This window comes from Hemitrygon akajei, chromosome 5 (genome assembly GCF_048418815.1).
Source record: "Hemitrygon akajei chromosome 5, sHemAka1.3, whole genome shotgun sequence".
Taxonomy (NCBI): Eukaryota; Metazoa; Chordata; class Chondrichthyes; order Myliobatiformes; family Dasyatidae; genus Hemitrygon; species Hemitrygon akajei.
This window is the reverse complement of record NC_133128.1, coordinates 79,330,933-79,342,996: the sequence shown is the minus strand read 5'-3', so window position 1 is coordinate 79,342,996 and position 12,064 is coordinate 79,330,933. Positions and strand designations below refer to the sequence as shown.

The following is a 12,064-nucleotide window of genomic DNA, read 5'->3' as shown; positions in this document are numbered from 1 at the left end:
CTGACCTGGAATAACTAATGATTAAGTGCCATCCATTCTGCTTGATGTGATCCTGATCACAGTTTACCAAAGGCAGATGTTAAGCAAGCACTTGATGTATTGAGTGTGGCAATTAGCAAGCAAGAAACAGCCTACCCCAATGCCTGACAAATCATTGCTGAGAAATTGAATCATGTTTGCTTGAAGAAATCTCTCTGCCCAATTATCGTTATCACCAACAGCACCAAGGGTCCCAACAAACTCGACCACTGTTGCACCATGATCAGGAATGCCTACTGATCATTCCCTAGACTGCATTTTGGGAAATCTGATCATCTGGTTGTCCTCTTCCTGCCTGCATACAGGCAGAGACTAAATAGCAAGGCTCCAGAGGTAAGGACAACTGAGGTGGGCACAGGAGGCAGAGGAGCAGCTGCAGGATTGCTTTGATTTGGTGGACTAGGCTATATTCAAAGACCCATCAGAGGATCTGAACAAATACTTCACGGTTGACACAGACATTATAAAATCGAGGATGAATGTGGTCCTACACAGTCATCCAGACTTCCACAACTAAAACCCCTGGGTGAACTAAGGGATTGACATTCTGATGAGTGCCAGATCAATGGCGTGCAGGTTTGGCGAGCAAGTAAAATACAAGATGATTTGGAAAGCCAACTCACATGCAAAGTGGCAATTCCAAACTAAGTTTGAAGCACAGAAGGATGCTCAACAGCTGTGGTAGGACTTGACTGCTATCACCCCTTACAAAGTAAAACCAAGCAACATATGTGACAAAAAGATCTTGCTCTCTGATGAGCTCAATGCCTGTTATGCTTGCTTTGACTGACAAAACATGGCACCTTCACGAGCTCCCACTTCCCCTGACGACCCTATGATTTTAGTTTCTTGAAGCTGATGTGAGAGCATCTTTCAGGTCGTGAACCCGCTAAAAGCATCTGGCCCAGATGGTTTACCTGGCTGAGCAATGAAGACTTGTACGGATCAACTAGCTGGGTGTTTACTGATATCTTTAACCTCTTGCTTCAGCAGTCTGAGGTCCTTACCTGTTTTAAGCAGACTTCAATCATACCAGTGCCCAAAAAGCACATTGTAACCTGTCTCATTCACTATTGTTCATCGGCACTTCCATCCACTTTGATGAAGTGCTTTGAGAGGTTGGTGATAAAATACATCAACTCCTGCCCGAGAAGCAACGTATCGGCTTCGGTTTATTAAGCTCCAAGACCTATGCTTCAATGCCTTCTGGATCCTTGACTTCCTCATTTGCAGACCCCAGTTCGTTCAGACCGGCAACAATATTCCTTCCACAATCTCAATCAGTACAGGTGCACCCCAAGACAATGTGCTTAACCCCTACTCTATTCTCTTTATACTTATGACCATGAGGATAAATACAGCTCAAATGCTGTATTTAAGTTTGCTGATGACACCACTGATGTTGCCCAAATCAAAGGTGGTGTCAAATCAGCATATAGGTGGGAGATTGAAAATCTGGCAGAATGCCACAACAACCTCTCAATGCCAGCAGAACCAAAGAGCTGATTATTGACCACAGGAGGAGGAAACTGGAGGTCCATGAAACATTCCTCATCAGGGGATCAGACGTGGAGAGGGTCAGTAAATTTAAACTCCTTGGTGTTATCATTTCAGAAGATCTGTTCAGAACATAATGGCCATTACAAAGAAGGCACAGCAGCACAGCGCCTCTTTCTTAGAATTTTGCAAAGATTTGTCATGTAATCTAAAACTTTAACAAACTTATATAGATGCATGGTGGAGAGTATACTGACTGGCTGCATCGTGGTCTGGTAAGGAAATATGAATGCCCTTGATTGGAAAATCCTGCAAAAATAGTAGATTCAGTTCATCATAAGTAAAGCCCTCCCTGTCATTGAGCACATCTAAAGGTGTGCTATCATGGGAAAGTAGTATCCATCAAGGACCTTCATTATCCATGCCATGTTCTCTTCCCACTGTTGCCATCAGGAAGAAAGTACCGGAACCTCAGGACCCACACCACCCCTCAACCGTCAAGCTCCTGAATCAGAGTGGATGACTTCATTCACTGCAACACTGAACTGATTCCACAATATATGGACTCAGTTTGAAGGAGTCTTATAACTCTTGTTCTTAATATTTATTACTTATTATTTTGTTTTTTCCCCTTTGTTGTTATTTACATAATTTATTGTCTTTTGCTCATTGATTGTCTTCATTGTGTGCAGTTTTTCATTGATTCTGTTGTATTTCTTTGTATTTGCTGTGAATGCCTGCAAGAAAATGAATGGTGACATTATATATACTTTGATAATAAATTTACTTCGGACTTTGTTAAGCATGAAGATTACACTGTATGTATGTGGTTCAGTAGAACGTTTACACCAAAGATTATTGAGGTGGATCTCAAAATAAGTTCTGTTTTTACTGTCTGTGTATGGTAAGTGTCTTAAAGAGTCTGGATTTTTTCTAGCGTCATTTGTCATAAGCTCCCTGTTCACGTTACAAGGAATTAGATTTATGAGATTAATGTATATGATTTACTGGTGAATAGTCAAAGATTTGGAACATAAATTATATCAACATACCTCGTTGATGGTTCACATGCACAGGGAAATTGATATTTTTAATGGTGTTGATCTTAATGAAAAATGTGCAGATGCATTCATTCATTCCACTAATACAAAGAGGCTTCACTATGATGTAGCTTAACTTGTTGTTTATCTTGTAACCAAAATTAGCTCTGCCATAAATTAGGAAAAAGTCTAATATGCTAGATTTGAGAGTTGGCAAACCAAGAACCACCCACATTTTCCAGCTTGTGTCAAAAGAACTTAGGATCTGCAGGTGCATTTTAAACACCAATTTCAATAATTAAATAGTAGAACTGAGTCACAGATGTTGACTTGTAATTTCGTGCATGTTTACATTTTAGTATGCAAATTTCCTTGCATAGATACGTATCACTACTGTTGTGACAATCCAGTCACAAACCTAGCCACAGTTCAAAGATGTATTGGTTAGGAGGTTAATTGGCTGTTGTAAAATGTCCAATTATTAAGCTCCTGTTAAATAGGCGGGCTGCTGGGCATTGTAGCTCAGTGGGTCAGAAGAGCCTGTTCTGCACTGTATCTCTAAATAAGTAAAACAATTCTTTGCCCTTTCTTTGTTGCTATGGAGCTCCTTGTCCATCAGCCCCTCAAAGCGTATAAGTGTACTACAGCACCTCAGACACTCAAAACATCTCAAACTAATGCAGCATTCATGTCATTAAAGCACCCTCAAATTATCCATAAACTCAAGTTCACCAGTCACTTTTTATTCAGTGAATTACTTTCATCAGAGCCATAAAATTACAATAAGTTGAGAGAACATTAGACCACGACGTAGTTCCAGCCAGTACACCTACATGGGACATCAAATGAATGGAGTATCACAGACCTGTAGGCACAAAACCTCAAATCCAACTCTTAGCACATCATCCATAAAAGCCATCGTGAACCTATGAAGATCTGAAATTATTACAAATACATAACCTCTTAAAGCAGAAATTGTTGCAGTTCCAAGGATCTATAAAATATCTCAAATTATTATGTAACCTCAGGCTGTTAAAAGCACCTCAACCAATTTAAGAATCCAAGTACCAAAAACACCCCCAAACTGTGACACTGTCTCATATTAATACTGCATCTCGCAGCCTAAGTAAATAAACAACAGCAGGATTATTATAAAACATCATCCATACCAGCAGTTTGAAGTAAAACAGCACTTCAGACCCATGGTGTATACCATACTGCAACAAAAGTGAGGTCTCTGAAGCACCTCATATTAATAGAACATTACAGGCTCATAATTCACTTTAAAGTAATGTAGTATATCAGAAACATGAAGCCCATTTAATTAATGCAGTTCTTCAGAATCATAGAGCACCCCAAAAATGAAGCATGTCAGACACACAAGTCATGCAGTAGTACGTGCATAATCTAATAACATATGTATTGTACCGCATTAGATTATTCATGCACTACTTGCATTTAAGATGCATCAAAATAATTTAGTACCTTAAATGCACAGAACTCAAACATCCACAGCAATTCAGACAGTAAGGCACCAGAAATGCACAAATTTCACAAGCTAATGCAGCATCTTGGATCAATAAACATTTAGGGCAATGGACCCTTAAAATGCTTTTAAATAATAAACCTATCAAGACCCATAAAATGCAAATAAATTTAGAGGACCTCAACTTCACAAGTTTGCTTAAATTAATATGCACAATGCATATGAAAAGAATTTTGCAAGCTTGAACCATTAACCTGCAGAACCATATATACCCTTAAAAGACTGGCAACTTGTACCACTTCAGATGCATCAGGTTGAATCCATTATGCTTATTGAACTATTACAGTATTGAAGAACCAAGATCAGCATTATAATACACAAAAACTGCAACTGTTTGTTGATTCAAGGGCTGAGATGTGCCACTGGACATTAGCATTACTACTACATACTATAATATTTTAATAGATCCATGTATGTGTTTTAGATCTACAAAAGAAACAGAAATTGCCTTAAATATATTTGAACATTTTTAAAAACTGCTGCTTTAATAAGCAGTTTTAATGAATATTTAAAGCATCATAAATCAGAGAAAAGTTTTGAAATTGACAAACATGCCTTTGAAGGAAGCACTACTTGCTCTAAACATACTGTAGTAGCAAGATAGCTCAGTTTCTCTTTTAGAACACTTGTGTTGAGTTTAGGATGAAAGCGTAGCCTGCAGACTCCACTTAACAACAGCTTGCTTTTTATAATATTCAGATGCACAAAACTCTGAGAAATACTTTCAACTGTGGTATTGGGTCTCTAGGAACTGAATTAGTGCATGGAAAATGAATGAACTGCTGAGACATGGAAAGTTTTGTACTATGTTGATGTAATCCTACCAAATATAGCTACAGAGAATATTAAGTCTTAGTTATTGTTCTCTAAAAGCAATATGAATTTAAATTTACCCCATGCTTCTCAGTTTTGAATCAATGTTACAAAGCATTTATTTAAAAGTTAAGGTTGTTCATATGAAAATGATATCTGTTTTTTGTGGAAAGATGATATAAAATTTAAAGTAGAATCTAGTACCATTTTTAAATTCACCTCCTGATCCATGCGTTTATGTTCAAGTGATATTGATTACAAGAGAGACCCTCTTGTGTCACAGTTTCTTTTTATTTTAATGGATCAAAATGCACTTTTTGCATTGATTTTTTTCACCAATTACATTCTGTAAGCAATTGGTGTGGAGTGCTTTCATTTCGAACGAAATGGAAGAATATTATTTTTGAACAAGGATATTTTTGATTTTCTAATCTAATCTCTAGTTAAATTAACTAGAGATACAATACGAAGATTTAGTAATTGGATCCTCATACATGCCGCACTATGTCTCTCTTGCCAATTAATAGTACTATGCAGTAAAGTTCTTAAATTGGAACTAGAGGTGCAGAGGCTCAACTTCTCAATTGTTAGTTTATGTGGTGAGTTGCAATTTAGGAAAGCTGATACAGGTCGAGTTAAAGCTTTTAAATAGGAACTGGATTAATTCTTGTTTTTTTTCCTTCTGGGTACATAGCTCTAAATAACTAAGATAGTTCTGAAGCAAAAATAGGCAACTTGTCAAATTTATTACTTTTAATTCTACACTCAGTCTGAGATTTAGTATTCTGTTGAAGTTAATGGTATGACTGATGTAATATATTCATGACAATATTGCAATTCTTTCCCTTAGCCAAAGAAGAGATATCAGATCCAGCTACACTAAGCAGGGGACTAAAACGATTTCCACAGGAATCTCCACCATATACTGCTCCCCTCTCCCCAAAGCTTCCCAGAGCAGAATCTTATCCTTCTGAAGGTACTGTACTATTTTTTTTTACTGAAGGTGATCTATTAATTACTGAATATGAATTGTATTTCGATTAAATGAGTTTAACTTGAGTACAAAGTTATGTATTTACCCTGATGAACATTCTTCCCCCTTTTTGTGTGCTGGTTTTGCTTAGTTGCCTGAGTTGCCGTTTTGAATCCTAAAGAGGTATCCACGAGTGCATAACTTAAAGTTAGAACTTTTATGGTATTGCATCCATTTTCTCCATTTGGTAGCAATTAACATTGCAGTGGATGTAGTTCAATTTTTCCTTACCGTGAATACATACTATTTTATAAACAGAGAGGAGGGGGCTGAAGTTAGTATTGATTTGATTTGTCTCCATTACCTTGATTTACTGTGTATGAATCACAGAGGAATCAATTTAACTTGTGTCCTTCCAATATTGATTTTTCTGAGATGCTTAACATAGTACAGTACAGCACAGAAACAGACCACTCAACTCACAATATTGTGTTGAAACAGCTAAAAAGCAAATCAAAAACACCCAAACACTTATCTCTCCTAACTACACAATGTCCATATACCTCATCTTCCTTGCCCTTAACAGTGTACTGTCTCCTTGCTTTTGCCCTACGAAGGTGCAACGCATCACATTTATCTGGGTTAAACTCCACATTTATCTGGGTTAAACTCCATCTGCCATCTCTCTGCCTATATCTGCAAGTGATCTATATTGTGTTGTCTTCTTTGCCAGTCGTCTACACTATCCACAATGCCACCCATCTTAGTATCACTCGCAGACTTACTAACCCACCCATCTACATTTTCATACATCACATACAGCAGAGGTTCCAGCACAGATCCCTACAGAACACCACTAATTAAAGACCTCCAGCTTGAATAAGTCCCTTCAACCACTACCCTCTGTCTTCTATCCACTATCCAGTTCTGAATCCAAGCAATCAATTCACCATTGACCTCACGCATCTTAGTCTTCTGGATTAGCCTCTCATGAGTAACACATTACTTAAAATCCATGTAGACAACATCTACTGTCCTACCCCCCCCCCCCCCCCATCCTTGAGTAGTCCCACACTCTCCCTAGTTATCCTCTTGTTCTTGTTATGTGTACAGAATGCCTTGGGATTCACTTTCATTATACTTGCCAAGGACTTTTCTTGGTCCCTCTGGCTTTCCTAATTCACTTCTTTAGTTTTTTTTTGGCTTCCTTATACTCCTCGTGTGCTTCGTTTGATCCTAACTTCAAAGCTTTACATACTTTTCCTTTCTCTGACTAAATTCCTGCCCAATGCCCTCGTAATTTGCCCTACTCCAATTTAAAACTTTTTCACAAGGACCATACTTATCCTTGCCTATAGCTATCCTGAAAGTTAAGGAGTTGTGGTCACTGTTCCCTAACCACCCACTGAAAAGTCAGTCACCTGACCAGGTTCATTACCCAACACCAGGTCTAGTACAGCACCGCCTCTCATTGGACCATCCACGTATTGATTTAAGAAAACTTCCTGGTTACACTTAACAAATTCTGTCCCATCCAAACCCCTCACGCTAAGAAGGACCCAATTTATATTAGGGAAGTTGAAATCCCCTGTGACAACAACCCTATTATTTTTTACACATTTTCTTAATCATATATCCTATCCCTAAGAAGTTTCTCCAGCAATTTCCCTACAACTGCTTGATGCTGAAATTTATATTAAATCTCAACAATTATAATTTGTGACTCAAAGAAGAATATTTATGCTTTCTGCTTAAATTTGGTTCTGGTTGGTTCGGCAAAATGAAATTTAGTTGTTAATGCTGGTTGAATTAGAAATATAAGTTACAAAGTTAAGGTAGAATGCATTTAGCAATTAGTTATTTTTATGCAACCTATAATTGGTCACTTTACATTTAAAGCTTAAATTAAATCTTACTAAGTGGCTTCCAAATATGGATTCTGTTTTGAAGCCAGATTCCAAATAAGATGATACAAAGCAATAATTGCTGTAAATATTGAGGCTGATTTGCATTTTTTCAAAGTTCTAAATAAATTTATTATCGAAGTACTACACATGTAGGTCGCCATATACAATCCTGAGATTCATTTTCTTGCGGGCATGCCCAATAAATCTATAGGATAATAACCATAATAGAATCAATGAAAGACTGCCCAACTTTTGTTAGTTCTATTGTAATTGATTTTCTCTTCTATACATGTTGTACATATATAATATTTATATATTCAGAAAGTGTTTCACTTATTCTATGTTGCCTTTAGTGCTAAAGCACTACTTTATAATATATATTTTTAATCATTTGAAAATGTCATTCTCTGGAACCGGTTTTTTATGTATCAATGTGTCTCTTTGAATCACTGAATCACTTTCATTTACTCTCAAAGACACTAGTACAATCAATGACTCAGTTTAGCCTTATATATATCAATCAATATGGCAAATGAAAGGCTAATCTGGTTTAATTTGGTGAAGCTACATGTGCTGTTTGTGAGAAATGATTTAAATGGGCATAGTTCTAAAGCATAAATCAGGGAAGTGTTAACGTAATTGTTTTAACAGGCTGCATTTAACAGTTTAACAGGCTCTTCATTTTTACCTTTAGCTGAGGTATTGCCTGCAGAAGATAATATTACACCAAAGGAACACAAATACTCAGAGTCCTTGGATTCTGCTCTGAACACTGCTAAACCACCTAGCCCCTCTCAACGAAATTCAAGTGAATTTCGTAACTCAGGAAATAAACTTGGTTTCAGAAATTCAGTTGTACCATCCTGTTCTACCTCAAACTCTGCATCTACTTTACGAAGGATGGCTTCAAACTCAGCAGCAAATAATGGTTACTACGATGTCAATAGAGCCAGAATGCAAAGGAGAATAGAAGGTAAGGAATTAATTAGTGCAATTTTTTTTGTGACTGCATGTTTGTTGTCTATTGTTCAAGTATATTCTTGATGTAAGGATCACATAGTTATAAGAAAGAAAACATGAAGAAATGAATGGAAATTTCCAGATTCCAATTTAAAATAGTTGTTTACCTTCACTGAAACTGGTTCTGGTTCTTACAGTCAGTGGCATAGTACAGAAGCATTTAAAAATAGTTCTTATCAGCTCAGTGGATTGCCTGCCGGTAATCTTAGAACTTTAATAAATTTTGCTGTAGTAATAGTGGAATGAATATATTTGGGGCTTATTATCACATGTACTAAAGTACCGAGAAAAATTTATCCTGCGTAGTGTTTATATAGATGAATTCATTACACAGTGCATTCAGGTAATACGAGGTAAATCAATAACAATATTAAGAAGTCAGTGCAGGGAAACAGTAAAAGCAAGAAGATCATAAAGATTCTGAGGTCTAGAGTCCGTCTTATTGTAATAGGGAATCATTCAATAAACCTACTACAGTGGGTAGAAGCTGTCTTTGAACCTGGTGGTGCATATTTTATTGCTTTATATTTTGTCTGATGAGAGAAAGGAAAAGTGAGGATGTTCGGAATGAGTGGATATTTGATTATGCTCTCTGCTAAGGCATTGAGAAGTATGGACAGAGTCCATGGAGGGGAGGCTGGATTCCATGAAGTGCTGAACGCTGTGCAGTTTTTTGCAGTCACAGGCAGAGCAATTGGTATCCCAAACCGTGATATATCCAGACAATGCATTTTGGTTCAAATTTAATTGTCATTCAAGCATACAATACAGCCAATGAAATAGCGGTCTTATGAGGCCACAGTCAAAACACAACAGTCACATGCAGCACACAGCGGATATTGCACATGTAATTATGATAGCAGAAAAACATACAGCCACAAAAAATGTTTTTAAAAAAATATACAGCAGAAATCACTGAGTGTCACGGCATGTAGATAGACTGTGTATGAATGTTGTCCTGAAGACACATTTCTGTAGAACAAGCCCATAGCAGTTCCTCATCTCACCTAGTGCAGTTTTTAGATGAATGCACTCCAGCTCATCTTTGGCTAAGCAAACACTGGAGGGCAGCATTGACATGAGGGGCCAGTCCCCAACCAAACACCGAATCCAGTGCCAGCTCTGTCGTCTCCGTCCCCAGTAGCCACAACAGCCAGCCCAGAGGCATGAAGGCCCTACCCATGCAAAAACCAAGGCAATGCAGTTCCCCCGGCATTGGTCTCCCAATGAACCAATAAATTAGACTCTCAGTATTCAACAGGGTCTTGCTGTCCAAGCTAGTCATTTCCACTGTTTGTTGGATCACACATCACCCTCGTGCACTGACTCTGATGCCTTATCCCCTGAAGCAGACTGTAAAATGATGTGCAACACGTCCAGCTTCACTGCTGTCCAGAAACTCGCAGATGGGATAGATTTGCAGTACTTGGTATTCTTTAGATCAGTTCCTGGTTGAACTAACTAGGGGATCAAATGTTCTGGTTTGGGTGTTGTGCAATGAACAGGAATTGATGTAGAGAGCTTAAGGTAAAGGAACCCTGTGGGGAGGGGGTGTCAGTATCATAATATGATAGAATTCACCCTGTAATTTGAGAAGGAAAAGCTGAGGTCAGATGTATCAGTATTACATTGGAGTTAAGGGAACTACAGAGGAATAACTGAGGAGCTGGCCAAAATCGATTGAATGGATGATGACAGAGCAGCAATGGCTGGCGTTTCTGAGAGGAATTGGGAAGGCACAGGATAGATACATCCCGAATAAGAAGTATTCTAAAGGCAGGATGATGCAACTGTTCTGATGAGATGTCAAAGCCAACATAAAAGCTAATATGAAGTCAAAAAGTCATAAAGAAGGAAAAGATGGAATGATGAAGGTAAGCTAGCCAATAACATTAAAGAGGATACCAACCATTTCTTCAGATATATAAAGTGTAAAAGAGAGGCAAGAGTAGATATCAGACCACTGGAACATGATGCCGGAGAGGTAGTAATGGGGAACAAGAAAATGGCGGACAAACTGAATAAGTATTTTGCTTCAGTTCGTACTGTGGAAGATGCTTGCAGAATGTTGGAAGTTTGAGAGTGGTAGGGGGCAGAAGTGAGTGAAGTTGCCATTACCAGGGAGAAGGTTCTTGGAAAACTGAAAGGGCTGAAGGTAGATGAGTCACCTGGACCAGATAATCTACACTCCATGGTTCTGAAAGAGGTGGCTGAAGAGATGTGGAGACATTAGTAGTGATCTTTCAAGAATCAATGGTTTCTTGCATAGTTCCGGAGGACTGGAAAATTGCAAATGTCACTCCACTCTTCAAGAAGGGAGGGAGGCAGAAGAAAGGAAATTATAGACCAGTAAGCCTGACTTCAGTGGCTGGGAAGATGTTCGAGTTGATTGTTAAGGGTGTGGTTTTGGGGTACTTGGAGGCATGTGTGCCTCTACTCACTGGAATGTAGAGGAATATGTGAGGATCTCATTGAAAGCTCTCAAATGTTGAAAGGTCTTGATAGGCTGGACGTAGGGAGGATGTTTCCTATGGTGGGGGAGTCCTAATACCAGAGGACACAGCCTCAGAATAGAGGGACTGACCATTTAGAATGGAGCTGTAGAAATATTTCTCTAACCAGAAAGTGGTGAATCTGTGGTTATTTGTTGCCACAGGTGGCTATGGAGGACAAGTCATTTGATATATTTAAGACAGAGGTTGGTAGAGTCTTGATTAGTCAGAGCACGATGGGATATGGGGAGAAGGCAGGAGATTGGGGCTGAGAGGGAAATGGATCAGCCATGATGAAATGGCGGATCAGACTCAATGGGCCAAATGACCTAATTCTGCTCTATATCTTGTGGTCTTATCCAGCAGTGTATTGCGTTCATGAAAAAGACATAAAGACAACAAGATCTAGAGAGTCTGCTACATCCGAGTGTGACACCATCTTACCGGAAACCGCTGCATTGATAAAAAATTGATAAGGGTCAATGGCCCATGCCAAATTTATGTAGCCTCAAAGTAGAGACATTGTTGAGTGGCCTACATAGTTGGACATTGGCTGTGGCATCTAGCTAGTTGGAACAGGACAGGTTATTGGTGATGTTCACTCCTAAGAACTCTCAACCTCAGGACTGTTGAAGTTAAATTGGTTCAATAGGTACATTTAATATCAAAGAAATGTATACAATATACTTCCTGAAATTCTTTTTCTTTGCAAGCATCCATGGAAACAGAGGAGTGCC

General features: G+C 38.4%; 2 protein-coding genes across 3 annotated transcripts in view; one reads left to right on the top strand and one right to left on the bottom strand.

Moving 5' to 3' along the window:
* The window catches only part of cdkl5 (cyclin dependent kinase like 5), a 533,184-nt gene that overhangs the window by 427,481 nt on the left and 93,639 nt on the right, over positions 1-12,064 (bottom strand). The gene's annotated exons all lie outside the window — the stretch shown is intronic.
* Positions 1-12,064, top strand: part of scml2 (Scm polycomb group protein like 2) — a 132,797-nt gene that overhangs the window by 97,185 nt on the left and 23,548 nt on the right. For both annotated transcript variants that reach the window (XM_073045864.1, XM_073045865.1), the window contains 2 exons: positions 5,786-5,911; positions 8,510-8,788. In XM_073045864.1, the coding sequence (XP_072901965.1) occupies positions 5,786-5,911; positions 8,510-8,788 (405 nt within the window). The remainder of the gene's footprint in view (positions 1-5,785; positions 5,912-8,509; positions 8,789-12,064) is intronic.